This window comes from Callorhinus ursinus, unplaced genomic scaffold (genome assembly GCF_003265705.2).
Source record: "Callorhinus ursinus isolate GAN/ISIS: 27379988/994484 unplaced genomic scaffold, GSC_fseal_2.0 scaffold4, whole genome shotgun sequence".
Classification (NCBI taxonomy): Eukaryota; Metazoa; Chordata; class Mammalia; order Carnivora; family Otariidae; genus Callorhinus; species Callorhinus ursinus.
In genome coordinates, this window is record NW_027397066.1 from 3,612,777 (window position 1) to 3,635,686 (window position 22,910).

Below are 22,910 nucleotides of genomic sequence, written 5' to 3' on the forward strand. Positions count from 1 at the left end.
TTTCGGGGACAGTGACAGCTACCCCGGGGGCGTGAAGTGGCTCCGACTTATCTTTGGGTCCCCATCCCCGGCTGCCACACAGTGGGTCCTCCGCCCCTGCAGATGAGGGCGACGATGGTGAGCTATTTGGAAGCTGGGCTACGCAGTGAAGACATTTGCTGACTACATGGGGGCTGAGTCCTGCTCTGTCCTGAGACCCGCGCCGTGGGAGTCCATGGTCCTCACAGCCAGCTTGGGCTGGGGTGACCAGCGCCAGCCAGCAGAACGGGAGAGGAGGTGACGCATGTCCCCCTGCAGGGTGGTCTGGCCCCGGTGCCCTTGTGCCTCTCCAATCCCCAAAACAGTGACCTTGGAGGCCCCCCGGGTCCAAGGGGGGCAGCCACTGACGAAGGAGGGCCAGCTGCCTGTGCTGGGCAGTGATTGGCGAGAAATGGGCCTTTCCGTGGCCACTGAGACCTCCGTGCTGGTTGTGAGCCCCCCCAAGCCCCCGGCACTAGGCCGCGAAGCCCGGGCGGTGCAGAGAACCTGGGTCCCGCGGACGCAGGAGATACCTTGTCACTGGGGAGGCTCCTCTTCCTCGTGGGCCGGGGAGGGGGCAGGAGCACATGCAGGTCAGCCAAGGTGGGCAGTCCCGGCTTTACAACGGTCACCAGCAGCTCCTCAGGGACACTGGTCTCCTGCGGGGACACAGACGAGCCACTCTGACCCACCTGCCTCCTCTGTCCCCTGCCGCACTCCAGGGCCCCTAGGAAGACCCTCTCCACTCTTGGCCTGTCCAAGTGCTGGCCGTCTGTCCTGCGAGCTACTCCTGACCCCTGCACACACGGGGATGGCCCCAGGACCCCGTGACCACATTCCACCTCCTGCAGCCCTCCTGGTCCCTCTGCCCTTCACCCCCAACACCAGCCTCCCCTGGGCCAGGCCTGCCCCCTCTAGTCCGCTCCTCACACCGTGGCTAGGATAACTGAGCAGGCCCCTCTCTGGCTAGTGTCCTTCCAGATGTCAGGGCTCCTGATCATACAACCCCTTCAACCCACAAAGCTCAGCTTCTGCAGGTCCCTCTGCCTCCTGAGAATCCCACTCCGTGCACTTTCATCTGGCAAACTCCTATTCACCCTTGGATGCCCAGGAGAGTATCACCAGCATTATTAACGGACTGAGGGGAGTCACGGCCACAGCGGGCCTCAGCCGGTGGCAGCCATGGATGACTGTAGGGGGCAGGTGTTTCTGCCCGCCCCGAGGCCTCTGTCTGCTCTCGGTGAGCTCCTTGGGGGCAGCAAGTACACTGATTCCTCTCTGTCTCCAGTGTCCGGCCCAGAAGAGAAACTCCGTGAATAAATGAAAATTACATTCAGGAGATTCTGGGCCAGCAGAGGACAGTGACTGTGTCCTGGACAAACAACTGGGGCTCACTCAATGTGCATGGAGGAGGCCGGCCTGTCCCTCCCCTGCAAGGTGGCGCTCCAGCCACAAGTGCCCTAGAGCCAGGGCAGCGGGCCCTAGCCGTCCTCCAACCACCTGGGCAGCCAGCCTGAGGCTGGGTCACTGACACTGAGGGCAGCCCCCCCGCCCCCCCAGCCCCGCCGGGGGGTCCAGGCTCCCCCACCCCCCTGCTTCTCCGGGGCGCCTGCAGGTGCTGGGCGGCACCTTGGAGAGCAGGCGGGTCACCACCAGGCCGACGTCCTCTCTCCACTCAGGGGTGTTGGGATTGTGCGCGTCCAGGTCCTTGGAAAACTGCAGAGGCACCACCTGGAACTGGTCTGAAAAGAGGCAGCGATGGGCGAGCAGGTCAGTCCTGGGCAGTGGGGCTCTGCCCGCCGCAGGAGGCCCCCCGTCCTGGATGGCCCAGGACCGCCACGATCAGACCCCGTGGCCCGCTTTTGGAAAACGAGAGTCCTCCCTGTGACGGCAGCTGCTTGCTCCGGGCAGGGCCCATCTCACCGACCGGCACCAAGTAGTGATCACTGCAGCACCAATGACAAGGATGAACGGTGCCCGCCGGGGAGGGAGGGCCTGGCCCAGACACCGTGAGATCTGCCCTTCCACTCTCAAGGACGTGCACGCCCCATGAGGCTGGGTGTCCATGCCCCAGGGATCCATGGACTTCCCTGGGCTGGTCCCCCCACCAGAGTAAGAGTCCTGCGAGGGCAGAGGCCACACCTTCCCTTTCCCGCACGTGTCCCGGGGCCCCCAGCTCACTGAGGCCCACTCCAGAGCCACCTGCCAGTGGCTCGGGGCTCACTGTACTCTCTCCATGTTCCTCCCGAGCCCCAGGTTTCTCTCTTGGGAAATGGGAGGAGGCCCGAGGGACGCGTGCTTTGTGAACAGAGAACTCAGCATCTCACAGCGGGGTAGGGGTGACTATTGCCGAGGTCTGAGCTCAGGGCCCTGTGCGCACGTGTTTGTGAATGCAGGAACAGCCAAGGGCAGGCCGGCTAAGTATTTAACTGATGGCTGTGGTCCACGGGAGAGGCTGTTCTCAAAGCCTAAAGGAGGTTTCACTGGTGTGATGATGAGGCCAACAGCACACAGGCTGGGGGGGCGGGGTCTCTTCCAGGCTCAGGATGAGTCTCCTATGGTAAACATCTCCCGCGAGGGCCTTGGGGCCCCCAGTGAGCACCAGTAAATGGGGTGCGGATTCAGAACTGAGTCTCAACAAAGGCTGTGTTACGGGGCTCAGAGGACAGGTGGCGGGAGAGGTCAGGGTCCTGGGAGGCATCGCCGGGTGACCGTGACACATCACTCAGCCGCGCCCCTCTCTGTGCTGTGTGAGGCCCACGAGTGCCAGCCACGGACACAGAGACATGTCCGTGTACCTTTTCCAGACGGGGAAACTGAGGCCGGGGAGTCGGGGAGCGTCTGGGCTGTGTTCACGGGCTCCTCTCTCTAGCCTGCGGCTGCCCAGCATAACCAGGGTGTCTGCGGCTTACAGCCCCCATGTCACCCAAACCCGGGGCTCCTGCGAAGGACGAGACGTGCTGCCCGACCCGGGAGAGGGTACTCACCCAGCACGCGGACCACCTTGGAGTCCTGCAGCACTGAGCTTCCACAGGCCGCCTGCACCGTCACGCGCACGTCCCCCGTCTCTGCAAACTGCGTGGTCACGGAGTTCTCCAAGGAGAGCAAGGGCTGCAGGGGACACAAGTGGGGGTCAGGGCCGGGGGTGGCGGGCAGCCCCACATGGGACAGCCGGACCCATGGTCCCTCCCGCTGCCCAGGGCCTCACTGAGAATGCTCCCTCTTGCCTGCTCTGGTCAGGACATGCGGGCAGCACCAGGGGGCACGGGGAGGACCCTCCCACCCCCAGAGCCACTGGCTCTAAGCCAACGCAGCCTGGACCGAGGGTCCCCGTGTTCCCTTCCTTCCGGACCTGCCCAGATTGCCGGGCGGGAAGAAGCCGAGTTGTGATTCGAACCCAGAGCCTAGCACCTTCCTCAACCCTCTGCATTCCAGAGAAACACAAACTGGGGCCTCTGCCCCTGTTGGGGTCTTTCTACTTGGGGTCTTTCTTCAGGGCTACAACCCACTGAATGAGGGAAGGATGGCCCTCTGTGGGTCTCAATTGAGGGCCCGCAGGGTAAGGTTGAGCATCCCTGCCCACGGAGACCCTCCAGCCCTCCTACCAGTCATTGTCTGTGGCTCCCCGCTGCTTACAGGGTACAACCCAGGGCTCTGGGTGAGGCTTCTGACATCAGGTCCAGCCCCAGTGGCCTCCTCCTCCGTGAAGCCTTCCCTGACCACACCCAACACCCAGAATAGAAACGTCCTGATCTTCCCTGGAGCTCACAACACCTCACCCATCCCCTTCCTATGACGCTTATCACCACTCGGGTCACCTGCTTTGTTCACATCTCTTTCCCCAGGAAAAGGCCGGGCCTGGTCTGCTTTCTTCTGCGTCTGCCAGACTCAGAGCCGGACCCGAGCAGCGAGGGCTCCGGAAGAAAGGCTGGTGTGTGCTCGCCTCCGCTCCACACTGTCATACCCTGTGTCCTTCCGCCCAGTCCCCGGGGCAGGGCCCTGCCCCCCACTCTCAGCCAGGGCGGTGCCATGGGTCCCGGGGCCTGCGTACCTGCAGGCTGTGGCCGATCCACCAGTAGAAGACGGTGAGGTTGGGGTTCAGGGGCAGCAGCACAGCTGTGAGGTTCACCTCCTGATTGATGCCGACCACGGGAACCACTTCGAGGTGGAGGGCCTGGAGGGGGGCTGCGGGTCGTGGGAAAGGCTGGGGTTAGGGGACACCAGGGCCCTGGCTATTTCAGAGGGGGCTTCTTGGTCACCTTCATCACTTCCCCCCGCATCCCCACCCAGCCTACCACCGCACACACCGCCAGGGCCGTGGACCCGAGCCCGTCTGCCTGCTCCCCACCTGCGGGCTCGCCAGCCTTGGGGTCCCGTCGCTGCCCCAGGGGACTCCCTGCACTCCCCCGAGGACCAGGTTCTCTCTGCCCCGGGGGGGGGGGGGGGAATCTGGGCTTAAAGGGGCGACGGACTTACAGTTGACCTGGACAAAGAGAACGGCCTCGTCATGCCCAGCCACGTTCTCCGCCCTGACGGACACGCGGTAGACACCGGGGCTCCCGTAGCGGTGCCGGATGGGCTCCTCGGTCAGTGTGAGGTTCATGTACACGGCCTTGAAGCCGTCCCCCAGGTCCACTTGGTACTTGGTGGTCAGGACATCACCCTGCAGGAAATCCCGCGAGGCCACTTAGGAGGGACGGCGAAGCTGAGAGGCCTGCGGTGGCTCGCGTGCTCATCCCCTCGCTGCCCTCAAAGGACGCGGGGCCCCGGGCCCCCAGGCACCAAGCCCGCCCTGCCCTTGGGGCGGCCAGCCTGGCGTGCGGGGCTGCAGAGGGCAGACGGCCTGGGAGCCACAGAGACACAGGAGGATGGGGGCAGGGCCCAGGGCCAGGTGTGCCCGGCTGCAGAGGGAGCGGTCAGGGTGGCGGGCCGGCCGGCGGGGACAGCCATGAAGGCCTGAGCCAGGAGCCGGACGGAGGGAGGCCCCCCGCACAGGCTGGAGGGCGTTCAGGAACATGGCCAGGAAGATCGCACATGGGAAGACTCCTAAGGCGTTTCCCTGAAAATTGGGAAAACATTATTTTCCCTTCTCAGTTGCTTCCTGAGTGTTTCTTTGATCCCATTCTCTGCAGAGCTGGGGTGCCGGTCAGACATGCAGGGTCTATGCAGTGTGATGCTCCCTGCACCTGCTGCCCCTTCCCCGGGTTTGAGCAGCACAGGGCTGTCTGACCGCCTCACGCCCCTCCCCCCCCCCCCCCCCGGTGAGCCAGCGCCCCCCCCCCAACCACCGTTTCCTCACCGGGGCGCGGGAAATCGAGGGAGGGAAACAGGAAACAGTATCTTTCTCCGCTTCACAGCAAGAAAGTGTTCTCGAGCTCCCCCTCTCCCCTCTCCCCTGCCCCATCACCCCTTCCTACCGCCCTGTCCCTGCAGGAACGCCCTGAAAACCACTTCCTGCTGACCCAGAACGACACAGGATTCGCACTGACCAGTTATGATCCTCTCATTCTATGCCTGCAGAGAAAACTTGACAAAGCCCTTTCCCATAAATTACGTTCACTTAACTATCTCCACAGATATGTGGGTGGTTGAACAGTGTTTGTGCCCCCCAAATCCACGTGCCCCAGAACTCAGAATGTGGCCTTATTTGGAAATAGGGTCTTTGTAGAAGCGATTAGTTAAGATGAGGTCAGGCCGGAGTCGGACGGGCTCCCAGCCAGTGGCCATGTCTTTATAAGGAGAGGCAGGGGCTTGGGACACAGAAGAGATGGCCATGTGACGACAGGGCAGAGACCACAGCGACACAGCCACAAGCAAAGGGACTCCAGCGCCCCAGAAACTGATGAGACAGGGAAGAATCCCTCCCCAGAGCCTCCGGCGGGAGCCAGGCTCTGCCAATGCCTTAATTTCGGATTTCCAGCCTCCGAACCCGGGAGAGAACCACGTGCTGTCTTGTGCCTACAGCACGTGGTCACTGGGACCAACAGTTTACATGGCGTCCGATTGTCCCCACGTGCTGGGCTAGAACCGCGGGGCAGACTGGCTCACCGTCTGGGGCTCCTATGGACATGCGGCCTCACGGGAACCAGGGGACCGGGGTCTCAAGCCCGCCTCGCTCTGGGGGGCAGGGGCTTTGTGCAAGCTGGACGTACCTGGGAAGCCTGGTGGCTCCGAGGTGTGCGGGGCACCACCGTGTGCCTCGGGACCCCGTGTTCCTGCCGGTGGGCCACAGACGGATGCCCATTGAACGATTTAAACATTATACTTGGTTAAAATAACTTGTCATTTTCCCCATGATCAAAACATAGTCCAGCACCCACGCGACAGACAGCAAACACGCAGGCAAGGTGATCCACCCCGTGACCCCACCCCCGTGCCCTGCTGCATCTTGTGCCCGCTGTCAAGATGTGAACGTCTTATTCTGAGACAACCGCCAGTTCCCATGTGGTTTGTAGGGACCAAGACAAATCCCGTGTGCCCCGTACCAGAGGCTCGGAGCTAATGCTTGCCGAAACCAGAATGTCACAGCTAGGACGTGGACCTGGACACAGCCGGGGTGCAGAGCCGCCGAGCCACCGCCCACCCTGCCGTCACACCCCCGACTCCTCTGTCCTCCATTTCTGCAATCATGTCGTCTCGAGAACATCCTATAAATGGAATCCGACAGCACAGAGTCGCTGGGGTTGCCTTTTTCTCATTCAGTTTAACTCTCCGGAGACTCACCCGGGTCGTGGCACGTATCAGTCATCTGTTCCTTCTCACTGCGGAGTCGTGTCCCATGTGGTGGCTGCGCCACTGTTCGGGCAGACACCCCTCGGAGGATGTCTGGGGGTTCCCAGTTCCTGGCCCTTCTGCCATAAAGCTGCCGTGAACGCTCGCGTGCAGGGTTCTGTGTGGACACAAGTCTTCATTTCTCCGAGACACACGCCCAGGAGCCCATGTGCTGAGTCATGGGCTGGTTGCGTGTTTAGTTTCTTAAGAAACTGCCCCACTGTTTTCCAGCGTGGTGGTCCCATCCTATGCTCCTGCATATGAGGGACCCACGCGTGGGGGTCCGGCCTCTCCGCACCCTCGCCAGCACTTGGTGGTGTCGCTGTGTCTTATTTGGGCCATTGTTGTGGGCGTGCAGTGACCCGTCACTGGGGCTGGATTCGCATTTCCCTAACGGCCAGTGAGGCTGAACGGCTTTCGTGGGCTTGCTGGTCACCTGTCCATTGTCTGCGATGAACCGTCCCTCCGTGTCCTTGACCTGCTTCCGACACAGAGCATTGTTTTCTTCCTGCTCTTTATGTGTTCTAGGTACCAGTGTTCACCGGATGCGTGCTGGGTAAATATCTCCTCTGTAGCTTTCTTTTCACCTTCTCTACGGGGTCTTCTTCAGCACACAGGTGTGTCGCTCAAAGTCCAACTCACCAAATTTCCTTTACAGGTGATGCTTTCAGCGTCCACTCTACGAATGCTTGGCCTAGCCCTAGATCTGCATATTTTCTGTATCTCTTTCCCAAAGGACTGATAGTTTTCCGCTTTCCATTGACCTCTGTGGTCCATTCTAAGCTGATCTGGTATCAGGTGTGAGGTACCAGCCGAGGCTCATTTTTACTGACAGTTTGTTTGCTGAGGACTGTCCTCCCTCCCCTGGGATGCTTTCGCTCCTGTGTCAAAATCAGCTGCACACTTCTATGTAGGTCTATTTCTGGGTTCTCTATCAGCTCTTATTTTTAAATCTCGGATGCTTACAGAACTTGGCCCCCGCCCCAGATCCAGCTAGTTCCACACGCAGCTTGGCCTGTACGTGAGGGCGCGTGGGTGTGACTTGTGTCAGTGTGAGTGGTTACGAGTGTGTGAACACGTGGTGAGGGCGTGTCCGAGTTTCTATAGTCAGTGTGTGAGAATGTGAGTGTGTGTGAGTGTGCATGAGTGTGCGTCCACCCCTACCCAAGCTCCCAAGCTCTCCCCCCGTCCATGAGGAAGCCAGCAGTCCTTATGGATAGGGCAGTGTGCTGGGAGACCTCTCTTGCAAGAGCATCTTTCGGTCACTCCAGCGACCCCATGCAATCAAGGCTGGGGACCACTGGGGCAGTGGGCCTGACTGGCCTGTCCTGTCCTGGCTTCAGCTAGGGACTCAGCAGATGGGACCATGTTGCCCAGATGGAAGGCTCTAGGGGGCAGCAGATGGCCATTTTTCCTGGAAGTCTGCGCTAGAACTTGGGCAGCAGGTGGGTCCACTCTGAGGGTCCAGGGGCCCCACCTGGGGAGGGGGCATCGTCCTCCCGCCATGCCAAGCTGTGTCAGATGCCCAACCCCTGCCCCGGGGCCACCCCCGAGGCCCCGAGCATAAATGTCAGGACCAGGCTCATCCGCACAGGGGAGCACAGACCAGGCACTGTCCACGCGGAGCTCTGTCGCCTGTTACTGTGTGGCCTCGGGCGAGTCACTGCACGTCTCTGAGCCGGGGTTTCCCAGCTGGGCACACGGGTGCTCACACATACAGCTCCGTGCCCTCTGTCTTCAGTTTCCCAGTCTGCATGACAGCAGACATCAAGGACCTCTGTCATCATCTGGGCACCATATTTGGAAGGACGTGTGCTAAACAATGCACACGCAGTTATAAAGCTGAACTCGCTTCATTCAGCATAGTTGTTAACCAAAGATCCGAGCGCCCAACGGAGCCCCGTGCGCAGACGGCCGGCGGTCCCAGGGCGGGTCTCCCTCCGGTGGGAGCTGGCTTCTCCTCTGTGCCATTCTATCGCTTTGAATTTCCTGCATGTCGGTAAGATTTTCTGATTTCTGTTTTTGGATGCTCTACAGGGAGTTTGCTACTTCTATAATCAGAAAAATAAGCATGCTGTATATTAATTTTAAATGACTAGAATAAAATACAAAACGTCGCAGCTGTTACCTTGGGGGGGAACAGGGTTTTTGCTGATATTTATATTCTTGAAATTTTAGGTGTTTTTCACATGTTCTACCATGAGTATAAATTCTTTTTTAAGTCAGAAGAATACGTGACACTTGTACTAAAGAGAAAAAGAGAGAAAGTGGAACACTGGGAGGGAATTTACATGTTCGTGTATATTATATGGAATTAAATCCATATCCATCATCTACCTTCAGGATTTATCTTTGGTTCTGGGATTTATAAGTAATAGTGTGTGTGTGTGTGTGTTTTTAATTTTCTGCTTTTCTCAAGATTCCAGATTAACTAAATCAATATAATTAGAGGTTTAACAAATTGCCACCCACAGGAACAAATAAGTCTTGGAAGCGTCAGAGTCCAGTAAACACACTCTGCTGTGCACAGAAGGGTCCCCGCCGCGTGTGCTGGTTGTACGGTGACCCCCCCCCCCCATAGTCCACTGTCCTCTGCAGTTCGGAGGCTGCTCGGGGCCTGGGGAGGGGGCTTCCGGCCTGCTCTTACCGCCTCAGCTTGGAAAACCCCTGCCGAGATGATTCTGCTCCAAACCACCTGGAAGCGGAGGGGACACCCCCCCAACCCCCACCCCCGTCCCCTGCTTCTCCGGCGGGAGTGGCCCAGTGGGGATAGCACGCCGCGCTCACCTGCTCCTGCCGCACCACGAACAGGACGTCCTCTCTGGGCCGTACGGCCACCGCCTCGCCGCGGATGCTGACCTGCAGGCCCCGGGGCGGCGTGAGCGGGCACTGCAGCTGCGCGGGGCTCTGCCGAGGGTCCACACCGCCCTCACACACGTTGGACACCACCTTCCGGTACCTGCAGGCGGAGGGCGGGTCAGGGTCTGCACAGACGGCGGGGGAGGGCACGGGCCCCGCGGCCTGGCGGGGACTCGCCGGTGGCAAGGTGCGGCTCCCGGCTGGTGGCCTCCACACGGATGCCCAGGCTTCTCCTGGCCTCCCTGCCTCCTCCCGGCCCCACCGAGAGCCTTGTTGCCCCGTGTCAGAGCTGAGAGGCCAGGTGAGGTGGGGGGTGGCCAGCCACTTCCCTGTGCAGTCACAGGACTTGCGACAACCCTAACACCTGCTGCCCTTGTGGGCGAGGGTGTGACTGGGCATAGCCTGAATGCTGGGGCCTCACTGAGAAACGTGCCCAAGAGGGGCCGGGACTCGGCTGTGGCCTTGCCACCGCTGCGCCCCCTCGGGGCTCCCTTCCTCACCACCCGGCTAGAGGACACCTGATCCAGCGACTCCTTCACACCGCGTATTTGCTGGGGGACCAGTGGACCACATATAGCTGCTGCCCTTGCTGGGCAGACCGCCCAGGGCAGGAGGCAGACTGCACCACACTACCCGCCCCCTTGAGGTAAATTCACCACCCACAAGCTCTGGGAATCAGTCCCTGAGTGAGCAGCTTTCAGCTGAAGTCGGAAGGGCGAGCAGGAGAGGGAAGGGCACCCAGGCAGCAGGACCAGCATGGGCAAAGGTCCTGTGGTGGTCAGCTGGAACCAGAGTGGGGAACAGGGCTGAGAGGAGGCTGGACAGGGGTTGGGGGGCAGAGACCATGGGCTCTGATGGACCTTTTAGGTTTGTCGGGGGTGGCATCAACTGACTTGCCAATTGTGAAGCTCTCTAAGGCTACACCGGGACCCTGGGTCCATAAAACTAGCATCCTGCCAAAGAACCTGGCTCTGCCCACCTCCCTGAGCCTGGAGCCCCCCCACCCCACCCCATAGCTCAGCCACGGAGACACACATTCAGGGGTTTATCATGCAAAACACACTGGATTAATTCAGAAGAAAATACACTCTAAGAGCTACTCCCCACGGCACCTTGGTGCCCAGAGTGTGCACATGGTCTGATGTGCAACCCTTCACCCTTGATGTGGGCCCTCGCTCTGACACTCCTGACAAGAGTCCCTGCTTGCCACACCCTAGTGAGTGCACCAGAGAGGCTGCTGTGGCTGATGGCTGGAGGGATGATGGGGGAATGATGGATGGAAGAGGGATGGATGGATGGATGGATGGATGGATAATGGATGAATGATGGATGGAAGGAAGATGGCTGGATGGCTGGAAGGGGGAATAGATGGATGGATGATGGGTGAATGATAGATGGAAGGATGAGGGAGGGAGGGAGGGACGGATGATGGGTGAATGATGGAATAGGTGGATGGATGGATGGATGGATGGAATTTACGCTGCTGAGGCTAAAACCTGCAACATCTGGTCCTGCTTCCTAAGCTCTGCCCCTGTCCATTCCCCAGGGGAAGTAATGGGGATTTTCTAAAAAGTCCACTGACATTTTCTTCCCTCTTAAAACTGCCTCAAAGGGACACAGAGACCTTAAGATAGAGCATCTCGGGACCTCCTGAAGCTGTGGGTTCACAGCTTCATACACCTGATGCTTTAGCTCTTTGTTCAGAGCCAGCTCAAAACACACTCTGTCCCTGAGGCTGCCCCATGTGGGCTCAGATTGAGCCCCTGCAGGGTCGGTGCCCGGGGTGACTCTCAGGAGCCCAGCCAATAGGGCATTGTTGGCTGACTTCTCTTTCGGCGGCTCTGCCACCAGAGCGGTGCAAGGGGGCGCGTGCCGCACTCACCCGAGGCTGCTGCTGTAGGTCTGGCCCAGGACACAGTCGTCTGGCGGGGACAGGGGGTTAAACCAGAAGCTGGCAAAGCACTTGCTGGCATCAGACTCCGAGGAGGGGGAGCGCTCAAATCCGTAGTCACTGTTGCGGGGCAGAAGGGTGGTCAGGAGACAGGTTTGGGTGGGGATGGGAGCTGGTCTGGGGCGGGGGCCTCACAGCAAGGGCCCGTGATGCACCTGTTTGTGGGGACACACAGCCCCATCCAGCCTGAAAATCAGGGTTACACCCCAGGTGAGAGGGATTGCAGAGGGGATTCTGGGAACTCCCAGGAGAGCACTGAGCCCAGCCTAGGTATCCTGGAGGGTTGCCTGGAGGAGGTGCACTGAATCTCCAAGGAAGGCAGTGGACAGCCAGGGGGCAGAGAGGGGAGGGGCACTGCACAAGGGGCCCCTTCAACGCTGGTGAGGGGGGTGCAGGTGGAGGCATTGGGCACATAAGGGGAAGCATGGCTAGGGAGGCAGGCGGCGGCCAGAGGCTTCGTGAACCAGGCTCTGGAACTCGGAGAAGTGCTGGGTGGGCACCGCTTGCCCCCAGGACACCCTCCCTGGTTCCTAGCGCCCCTCCCCACTGTGAGCAGGCCACTGTGATGGCTGAGCCCACGCGCCCTTGAGTTCCCGACGCTCCTCCCAGGAGCGCCCTGTTGCCCCTGGCTCTAAGGCACAGAATAAGACGGCAGGAGGACTGTGAGTCCGAGAGCCGCGCCGGGTGGCGGCTGCCGGCTCGTGAAGCTGCTCAGGGTGCCCCGGAGGCCCGGAGCCGGTGCGGTCCTCACCAGAGGAAGTCCGACTCCCGGCACCTGCACACCCGGGACTCGAGCGCCGACGTGAAGCTCCGCCCCTTGATGCACCAGGACGTGGACTTTCTCTTCCGGAAGCTTCTCTGCTGGCCCATGATGCAGCGGTCGCCCTGCAGCGAGAACGCGGGGTGAGGAGCCGGCCGAGAAGGGTCCTCTGCCCTCCGGTGGCTTGGACTGCTGCTTTTGCCCGTCCCCGAAAATAGCCGATTCTCAACCCCCAGGCAGCCAGCCGCGTGGGGCAGGGGATGAGTCCCCTTTCCCAGATGGGGAAACTGAGGCTCAGAAGACGAAGTGGCGTGCCTGAGGTCAAGCTGGGGCAGTCCCCCTCCCATCCCGATCCACAAGCATCCATTGAGCACCCACTGTGTACACGCTCCCCATGGCCCTGAGGGGTCACAGTGCTGCTGGAACCCAGGCCCCTGTTATGTTTCTCCTCGTCCCCGGGTGGACGCCCTGTGCAGGAGCTTGGAGGAGCCACGGCCCACGGGGCGCATGTGGACACACAGCAGGTCCTTAGCATGCACTCCCAGCAGCCCCCGCCCAGCCCCACAACGGGGACACTGACAGGAGCAGGGACCCCAGCAATTCCAGAGTCCCACATTCTGAAACCTCGAGCCTCCCCATCACAACTTCGGCAGCACAACCTGGTCTGGACTGCAGGCGGGCTGCTTCCAGCCCTTATTTGTTTCACGTAGTGTGACTAGTCTACCTTTTGTTCTAGAAACATCTATGTGTTTGAGGTTATGGGGCGGGGCTGCCATAACCCCCCAGGGGTGTTAAGCAACCTATGCGCAGGCCCCGTGTTGCCCGCCTACCATGTCACAAGCCCCAGACCCCAAGCACACAGGACTACACAGTGGGGTCAGGGCACGTGGCAGACCCAAGCCCAGAGCAGCCCAGACACCAAGAAGTGGCCAGAAAGTCCAGCAAAAGGACTGGACGTGTCAGGGCCGCCGGGGTTCTGGGAAGCCCTCTTGGAGGTGAGGCTCCTGGTGCCGCACAGGACGGAGGATGCACAGGCAGGGAAGGCCGCCCTGCCCGCCACAGCCCGGGCCCCGGCCCACCTTCAGGTCGGTGAGGTCCCAGGAGCCGTAGTCCTCCTCCCTGCACGGCCTGGAGAATGAGGGCCGGAAGTCCACCTTGACCAGCTCCCAGTCAGACCGGAAGCTGATGTGGCCGAAGACCCTGGGGAGGGAAGAGGAGGGAAGGATAATCACCTTAGCCTGGCCCGCTTCATGGCGCGAACCACTTCCGCTTGGGGCCTCAGCGCCCCCTCCTCACGGGCCCAGTGGCAGCTCTCCTGGCCGCTCCTAGAGTCCCGGCCCCCCTGCACTGTGCCCAGCCGGCTGCAGGCGTGTGGTCCTGGTGGTGGTGTCTCCCTGAGGATCACACACCGTCTCTGACTCATGGATGGCACGGGTGGGGGTCTCCCCCCACAACCCCCCTCAAGGGACGCGGAAGTGGGCGCAGTCGTGTCAGGAGCCCAGGCCTCCCAGTTGCCACCCGGGCCCTTCCATAGCCTTCCACGGTCTTTGCTTCGGTTCCGCAGAATGTTGGGGGGGGGTCAGCTGGATGCGGGGTGCTTCTCCTGCCTCAGTCAGCATCACTGCACCGGGGTCTGACCCGCGGACACCCAGGTCGGCCTCACCGTGCCAGAACCCTGCACCGCGGACACCCAGCTCTGCAGAGCTGGGCCACCGGCTGTTTTTCCAGGCACAACCAGCAATCCAAAGAGAGGTAACAAGTCATCATACGGGCTCACAGTGGCAGGACCTCAGCCTGTGCTCACCTCCTGCCCACCATGGGGCCCCAGCCTGGGCGAGTAGAGGAAGCAGGGGAATGGAGCACCATGGGGGCTCTTGAAAGGCCAGACATGTACGGGACACCCATGATGTGCCGGGGGTTCCATCTGTGCTGTCTGGTCTAATCCCCACCACAGCCTCGTGAGACAAGTCCACCCCTATTTTACAGATGGGAAGACTGAGGCACAGAGACGCTAAGTAACTTGCCGCAGGCCACACAGCTTGTTTGGGCCATTTCCGCTTCCTCAGCATGCAGCAGTCATTTGCTGAACATCTACCATGTACCCAGATCCCTCCCTCTCTGCAAGGACTGCTATTTCGGGGGCTCCAAAAACCACCAGAGAAGAGGGGCTCAGCCAGCACATCCTTGGTCCTTCCCGAGTCCAACCTTCAGCATTCTGGACATATCACCAGAGGTTGAGCATCTGGGTAGAGGAGGTGATACACCCTGCTGTATTCAGCCCCCTTCCAAGCATGCTGACGGGGACAGGACACTTGGGAAGGACAATCATGATCTGAAAGGATCCTAACCCCATTCTGGGGTGGTAGGTCACCTGGCTCATTCTGTGTTCTAGGGGACATGACGGCTGGCTCTGAATGTCTGAGGCCGATATCTGAAGAGGAGTTTTGCTTTCATGGGACATCTCTAAGCCAGGCAGGCCTGGACTGATGCCCCATCTCCTATGTCTGTGACCTTGGGCAGGGTCACTCCCTCTGTGTACCCCAGTTTCCTTGGCTTTAAAACGGGGACGATAGTTCTGGCCTTTCAGGATTGATGGTGGATTAGCCATGGTCTGTGGGGGGTGCCGGCGCACACTAGGAGCTTCATCCACATGCACACGCAACAATTGATCTGCTCCCCAAAACAGTCCCATGAAGTAGATACTGTTATCTCTATTTTGCAGATGAAATCCCCCGCCTCTGCTGGCTGGCCGTGGGCCTCCTCGGTTCCTCGGGCCCCTGAGCCTCCCTCTGTCTCAGCCTTGTGGTCAGCCTTGTGTCCCATCTCCCAAACAAAGTCTGCTGGGTTGGTTACAGAAACAGAGAGTGAGGGTCTTATCTCGATAGGGACACTCTTTAGGGAGCACTTACGGGGCCCCCAAGGCAGAGCAGGCCTGTCCCCCTCCTGCAAAAACCACGTTATCCTGAGAACAGCAAGTGCGCGCTGGACACATACTGACACGACCTACTGACTGCGCGCGGCGCTGGGTCGGCCTCTCATCTTCTCCTTTCCCAAACCCGTGAGGAATACACTGCTGCCGTCCCCATTTTACAGATAAGGAAACAGGCTGACAAGGGACCAGGCAAGGACAGCGCAGCCAAGGCCACTGCCTCCCAAAGCCTCAGCTGAAATGCAGAAATATCTGTGACCCGGTTCATTCTGAGTTTTAGGAAGAACATGCCAAAGGCAGCCCGCGGATCACCTCACAGTTAGTAGGAGAGAAGGGGCCAGGCGGGGCAGGGTGGGCCAGGAGCCCCCCGCCCCGTAAACAGCCCCCCGCCCCTGGGCGCGGCGCGGGAGGGGAGGGTGGGCCGCGGTGAGCCAGCCTGGGGGACACATCCTGAAAGGCGGCGGCGGTCACCTGGGACATGACCTTTGGGTAGATTTGGATAAAAAATCACCTGAGAAGATGTTCTCAGCTGTGCAGGAAACAGGACAGCGGGGGAGAGACACAGACAGACAGAGAGACACAGAGAGGGAGAGAGGAAGGAGCAGGGTGGCGGGGGGAGGCCGCCAGGTCCCAGTGAGGACGCTCCCACGGCCCAGAGACATACACGTTTTGCTCTAGCGTGCCCGTGTGTCCCCTCTTGGGCCATATGACTGGCTCCCGTGTCAGCTGGGATTTGAACAGCGTGTGGAGACGCAGCTCCGTGAAGGAGGAACGGTCCTCCTTTAAAACCTTAAAAGGTTATAGCACCTGCTTTTTCTGAGGCCAAACTCAGCCCTGGTGCTGTGACACGTGGGACCAGGGGCTTGGCTCCAAGCCCAGTGCTCTGGGGTAGAAAGTGTCCCCATTTCTCAGCTGGGGAAGCCGAGGCCTCCGGCCCGGCGGGCTCGCCACCCTCCATGCTGGCACTTTTGCTTGATGGACACCAGCCTGCTCGCCACACCCCAGACAGACAGCCCTGCGTTGGACCCCAGGCGGGAGCCCTCCCTCCCCTGCCCACACACGCTGACACCCTCCTGCAGCCCCAGGAGGAACCGGCCCTCCCGTCCCAGACCCGCGTCTGCGGCAGCATGTGGACCACACAGATACACGGAGCCATACGGGACATAACACGTCCCCAGGCAGGGGCATGGCAGCGACTGGGTGTCCAGGGGAAGTGCCCCAGCCAGGGTCTCTAGGACATGACCGGGTCCCCTCCCTCTCCAGCTCTGGGGACCACGCTGAGCTGAGGTGACAGGGGCCCCTTGCCCACCACTCCCTTGGTGCAGAATTGTTGAGATTTTAGCACCCCTAGAAAAGGGGGGGCAATACATCCTTCCGTGGACATTTCTTATGAGGACAAAACAAGATGATGTATCAAAACGGACCCGTAACATGCAGCAGGTGCTCAGCAAGGTGTCCCCAGGGCCCTTGTCCAGGGGGCCATACTGCTGAAGAGGCAGGGAGGGCACCAGGCTGCCTCCGTCCTGGTGGCAGGGAAGGCCCCCCGGGAAGGGGTCACTAAGCTGAATTTCAGTCTGCAGGGAATTCAGACGGCTGCCAGCCCCTGTTGTCTCAAACGTCCGAGGGAGGAGCCCACACTCACTGTTTCCCCGTCCTGCCCCATGCCATCTGCAGCCCCCAGAAGCCTAGGAGGTGGGCGCAGAAGTGGGGGTGGTCAGCGGTGGTCAGCGGTGGTGGGCTGTCCAGGTCCGCGCTCCCAGCCCCACCCAGGCACCAGAGCAGCTCAGGGTTCCCTTCCCCCGGTCTCCCCACTAATGAAGGTTTCTTGTCAGTTTGGGTTTGAGGCTGGGGGCTCATCCATGTGGATCTCGGGGTGGGGTTCAGAGGTGCGAGCACCTCGCCCAGCACGGCCGGTGGCAGAGCCGACGGGGCTGCGGCGTGGAGGCCCACTGAGAGCTGGCAGGGCACACAGCAGGGTGAGTCCATTAACCAGGTGCTTCTTGCCGGGGCCCTGCCAGGGAATGGCTCCCAGGCAAGAAAGCTGTGCCCGCCGCAGGGCACACGGCCACCCCAGGCCGGGCCCGTGGGGAGAGGGGTCCCGCTGCCGACCGCTCTCCTGGCCAGGCCTGTCAGCTCCCGGAAAGATGGCACCAGAACAGGCGGACCGTCCGAATCCTGACGGGGGGCAAGCAGCGGCTCCTTCCCCACCCACAGCTCGGCCTGGAGCCTGTGTCTCACGGATCCCATCCCAGTTCAAGGTCAGCTGTTCCAAGATGCCCAAGACACCGCCGGGCCCCATATGGCCCGTCCCCACCCCGCTGGTGGGCCCTGGGACACCAGCATCCTTCACACTAGCGACGAAGGGGGCCACTCTTTACTTAAGTTTGATGTCTGCCCACTGGACCACCAGCTCTGGGGGTCCTCGGGGTCCTCGGTGCCCAGAACAGTGGGCGGCACGTTGCAGGCCATGCTGGAAAGTCTGAAGAGGCGCTGGCCTCCACGGCCTCTGCTGTGCTGTGGAGCCAGGGGGGCCCGGTCAGCGGGCGGAGGCGCAGTCCTTCCCCTGCCCGTCTGGGCCTTTGGGAAGCTTCCGCCCAGAGAAAGAGGGAGCAGAGAGGCCGACCGCTCACAGAGACTGGGGGGCCTACCACCAGCGGCCCCCGGCCCTGAGCGGAGCAGGGGAGGTTGTGCTGCCCTGTGATGGCTTCCTGGGGCTGCCCCGACCGCTTCCACAAACTGAGGGCAGCGAACAACAGAAACTTATTTTCTCCCAGTCCTAGAAGCCATGAATTTGAAATGTCGGTGTTCACAGGGCAGGGCCCCGTCCACAGGCCCTAGGGGAGGGTCCTTCCTGCCTCTTCCAGCTCCCAGGACTCCCGGCAGTCCTCAGATTGTGCCCCCGCCTCCAGTCTCCGCCTCGGGTCACTCTCTCCCCATGTGTCTGTCTGTATCCCTCCCCTTCTTATAAGGGCATTGGATTAGCCGCCCCCCACCCCCCGCACGGCAGTGTGACCTCATCCCGACTGATCGCATCTGCAAAGACCCTGCTTCCAAATAAAGTCATGGGTTCTGGGTAGATGTGCATTTTGGGAAACATTGCCTCCCCCGTACAGGCGTCATCAGTCAAAGGCAGGTTGTGCCGAGTGTGGCCAGGCATGCAGAGAATCAGCGGAGCTGTTAGAAATGCAGAGTCTCAGGCCCCACCCTGGCCCACTGATCAGCCGGAACAAGCCCCCAGGAGGGCGGATCGGCCAGGAAGGAGCCTTCCACAGCTGGACCCCCCTCTCCCCGGTGTCTGGGGAGCGCAGTTGAGCCCTGTGTACCCTGTTTCAACTCCCGCCCTCTCAGATCCCAAGAAGGATGTCCCTGTGCCCCTCCTCACCGTGCCCAGGGCAGCGTTTGGCCCGGAGTGAGGCCTGGCTCCCCCTGGGAGTTGGCAAAAGGCCTCGGGCTCAGGGGCCCAGAGCTGCAACCTCAGTCAGAGCCCAGCCTGCCCTGGCCACAGCCTGGCTCTGCCCCGCACGGGCCCTCCCTGCGCAGCGGGCCTGGGAGCTCTTCCAGGGGCCAGGAGCTCATAATAATAATGGTGATGATGGTGGTAAGGAAAGCTCAGAAGGCCGCTTCGGGCAGTGGGCCAGAGCCGCCCTTGACTTGGTTCCAGCCCTCACCACCTAGGTGATCCCGGGCAGGTGACGGACGTCCCAGGCGTGGCAGGGGCCAGTGAACAGGAGGAGACGAGGAGGCAGGTGTGAGGTTGGAGAGGAGAGTGAGGAAGACGGGAAGGAGGCGGGGAAGCCAGTGCTGAGCGCGCCTCGGAGCAGCAAGGCCATCTGCCCGCCCGCCTCCTGTGGGCACTCACGTCATGACCAGCGTCTCGTCCCCCGGCTCACTCAGCAGCCCGTCCACAAACACGGAGGTGCTGGTGAAGTTGTGCGTGCTCCAGGTGAGGCCCTCGTCCACGCTGAACCTGCCGAGAGAAGGGGCGTCACCACCGCAGGCAGCTGGGAGCACGGCCCGTGTCCCGGACCTGCTGCCCTCCTGGATCCAGCCCTGCCCGAGCCCCGGGGCCAGCACTGCCCAGCAGAGGGGGCTGGGGGCCCACAGCAGCCGCCCACCGGCACAAAGTGGCCTCCACATCTCCTTAGTAACACCACAGCCAAGGAGATCTGGGCGTGTTGTCTAGGTACCGCGAAGCTGCTTTGCAGCCCCTGGACGGCAGTTATCCGGACCTTGGAACATCCAGGTCAGCCCCACACAATGCCTGAGCCTAGCCAGGGGTTGCCAGGCCAGGGACAGAAGTTTACTGCCTTCCAATGGCATCATATCACGGTGTCCCCAGCTTGTAGTGCAGAAAACTCTTTTTCAGACTAAAGTGATATTGGCTTCCCAGCAGCTCCCCCAGCTCTGCCTTCTGAGTCCAGAGTTCACACCTGCCCTCACTTCCCCACAACGACCCTTCAGATGTCTGAAGCTGATCCAAACGCCCTCTCACCTCGGCACATCCTGCTGGCTTCCTTGCCTGGCCCTGCCTCCTCCAGCTGACTAACTTGGTGATGCTTGAACGTCACCTCCTCTGGGAAGCCCTCCCTCCAGCCCCCCTGACCATGCTGTGCTGTTATTCCCTGTTTCACTGTGTCCCCCTGCCTGGCCTGGAACAGCTCCCAGGTGGAGGAGCCCCGAGCACCCTGCCCCCGGCCCCCATGGCGTTACTTGAGGATCTTCAAGGGGATGGAGGTATCCTTGATGGCTGCAATCACGCCGCCGTGGTCCAGGTAGAGGACGTGGTGCTCTTCCTCGAACACCTGCAGAGGGGGCGGGTGACACTCTGAGGGCAGGTCACTCTCTGGGGGCAGAGGTGTCAACACACAGGCTGGGGACCACCAGCAGAGGCCAGCTCCCTGAGGCAGGGCCAGCCTGAGGGCTCCGCGTGTCCCCCAGGCCCTCCCCACGCTCTCCCACGCCACCCAGACTCAGTGCGTGAGGGATGAGTGAATGAGCATCGCAGTTTCTAGACCACTAGCATGAGAACGTTGCGAATAAATGCCACAGGCAGCCGTCTGCACAGGAAAAGCCCGCACACCAATATGGCAGACAACGTGAAGGTGAGAAAGAAATCATGGAAGTCAGCAAACCTCTATTTGACAGTAATACCCAGCAGGTGGGCCGCCTCCTCCAGGAAGCCCTCCCTGAAGCCAGGCTGGGTGGGGAGTGCCTCTGGGCTCTGGGCCTGAGCACTTACTACACTATTTGTCATTGTCTCCTCCAGCCAGGGAGCTCCTCCCAGGCAGGGCCTGCCTCTGAGTCCTCTTTTGTGGCCCAGAATGGCTCAGCTCAGAGAGCTAAGGGTGCCTGTGCTCGGGGAGCGTGTGGGGATGAATGAATGAATGAGTAAGGGAGTGAATGAATGAACTGTCACTGTCCCCCGGACAGGGCTCACACAGGAGGAGACACCTCTGGTGGCCCTGGGATCGGTGCCCCAGGTCCTCTCTGGGTGCTGGAGTCCAGAGGGAGAGATGAAAGTCTGGGCCCAGGAATCCTGGGATGCTGAGGGGCGACAGACCAGAGGGGCAGAAGCCCCCCGAGGAAAATGAACTCCCAAACAGCCGGGCTTCTCCTCCAGGAAAGAGTGAGCTCCTTGTCCCAGGGAATATCCAAGGAGAAGCTAGTCTCCTCTCCGGGACCCCTGGGCTGCCAGGCACAGTGTTAGAACCACGCTGGGGGCACCTCGCAGCAAACGCATCTGTCTCCCTGCGCCCGCAGCGTTCTGTTGCTGGTTCTGTTGCTTTGAACTTGCAGAGGCCTCTGCCCGCACCATGGGAACCCTCATTCCTGCTCCACTGGGGGCCTACTCCACTTTCTTTCCGGGGTGGTCAGGCCGTGGGGCGGCGGGGTGTGGCAGTGAAACCACACACGTGGGTTCCCGGGGCCTGGTTGTCCCAGAGCCCCAGGCCCAGGCCTCCGCCCTCTGGCGCAGCTCTGTGTGCACACGTGGCTGGGGGCTCCTCCCCGGAGGACAGGCAGGGGCAGTGACCATGCCCCCTCACCCCAAAGATGGGGTGCCTCCCAGCCCCCCAGGGCACCCCCAGAGCGACTCCACTCTCATTAGCCTGGGACTCTGCAAGAGGGGACTCGGGTCTGACCCCCACCAACAGGTCATTCTGTGGCTTGATCAGCCCCTGGGCAGCAGGGCCCAGGGGCAGGTGGCCACCCCTTCCTACCTCTCCCCCAACCCCCCGCCTCCCCACACCCCAGGCTCCAAGGGGATTCCTTGAATGTTTCCTGGTTTGGTTTTTTTTTTTTTATCGTCCTAGGGAACTCGTGTTTTTAAAAGGTTATGCCCATTAAGCAGGACACACACTGCCATTTGTAATTCATATTCTGAGAGCTCTCCTCTCAGACACATGTTACGACATCCTTGACAATCTGCCCGTGCTCGGTAGGCTGCCCTGTCTTGGGTGACTGTCCCAGCCTGCCCTCTGTCCCCTCCTCCTCTGCACTCAGGCATGCAGGGCCCCTCCTCTCGTCCCCCCGCTCCGGCGCCCCCACCCGCACCCCACCCGCACCCACCAATGCCAGGCCCCCGTTTGCACTGGAACTGATATTCCCCCATCCAGTTCCCTCATTCCTAAGCGTGGAATCCCAGCAAATGGCTGGACAACAGGGGCCACTGTGAGTATCTTACAGTCGGTTTCTAGAAAATTAGAACACCTTGTCTGTTTCACCCTGGCCTACTTAATCTAACGGGGGGCACGTTTCCCTAATAAACGGACAGATGGTGACCTTTCAGGAGGTTTAGGCATGTTTCACGGGTTTTAGTGAAATAGAAACATTCTAACACAGTAAGTCTCTTCTGCCCTTTTCAAAATTCTGAGTTTCTTGCATATTATTAAAAATGTCAGGGCCTTACACCCAGGCTGCAGGTAAATGGGGTACCTTTGGGGCTAATGTATTTGTCCAGAGCGCAACCTGGGGGAGGGGCTGCAAGTGGAGCCTCAGGCACGTATAACCTGCCCCAGAGCAGAGCTCCTGACACTGGAAGGGGAGATGCACACCAAAGTTTAGTGCATTTTCTTAAATGTTAAAAGCAGGGACAGTCACTGCAGGGAGCTGGTGGACCTGACGAGGCCTTTGGGGCTGGAAACAGACAGCAGGTGTAGAGGCAGGCTGGCCTCTCCTGGGACAGAGCCTGGGCCTGCTCCCGAGCCGTGTGACCGCACTGCCCGGGGACGCCGGGGTCCGCAGCCCACAGCCCGCCCTCCAGGCTGGGAATGTCAGCCCCACGTGGGCCCGGCACTGAGGAGCCCTGGCAGGTCCAACCATTTCCTGCACAACAGCTTCTCTGCTTTCTCTTCTCGGGCCCTGCCGCGACCTCGAATCATCCCCCCTGGATGTCTCCCAGGCCCCCCAACCCAGACTCAGCAAGGTTCCTCCCGGCCGGCCCCTCCCCCATATTCTCCTTCTCTTCCATGTCTCTGCTCTTCCCGCCAAGAACCGTCCCTGCCGGGAACCTGGGGATCACCTGTGGTCCCCGCTTCCTGGCCTCCAGGCTCCCAGAAGAGTTCAGCCCCAGCTTCCGAGGCCCTGTGTGACACCCGCCAGGACGGCACCTCCAGCCCCAGCCC

The 22,910-nt window shown here is 60.9% G+C and overlaps 1 protein-coding gene across 3 annotated transcripts in view; it reads right to left on the reverse strand.

Annotated features, from left to right (window-relative positions):
- SORCS2 (sortilin related VPS10 domain containing receptor 2) overlaps positions 1 to 22,910 on the reverse strand; it is a 433,845-nt gene that overhangs the window by 8,438 nt on the left and 402,497 nt on the right. For all 3 annotated transcript variants that reach the window (XM_025887404.2, XM_073891393.1, XM_073891394.1), the window contains exons 13-23: positions 19,999 to 20,090; positions 19,148 to 19,255; positions 13,439 to 13,559; positions 12,351 to 12,484; positions 11,531 to 11,659; positions 9,577 to 9,748; positions 4,495 to 4,681; positions 4,070 to 4,203; positions 3,006 to 3,129; positions 1,648 to 1,760; positions 552 to 677 (exon numbers count right to left, since the gene is read on the reverse strand). In XM_025887404.2, the coding sequence (XP_025743189.1) occupies positions 552 to 677; positions 1,648 to 1,760; positions 3,006 to 3,129; positions 4,070 to 4,203; positions 4,495 to 4,681; positions 9,577 to 9,748; positions 11,531 to 11,659; positions 12,351 to 12,484; positions 13,439 to 13,559; positions 19,148 to 19,255; positions 19,999 to 20,090 (1,440 nt within the window). The remainder of the gene's footprint in view (positions 1 to 551; positions 678 to 1,647; positions 1,761 to 3,005; positions 3,130 to 4,069; positions 4,204 to 4,494; positions 4,682 to 9,576; positions 9,749 to 11,530; positions 11,660 to 12,350; positions 12,485 to 13,438; positions 13,560 to 19,147; positions 19,256 to 19,998; positions 20,091 to 22,910) is intronic.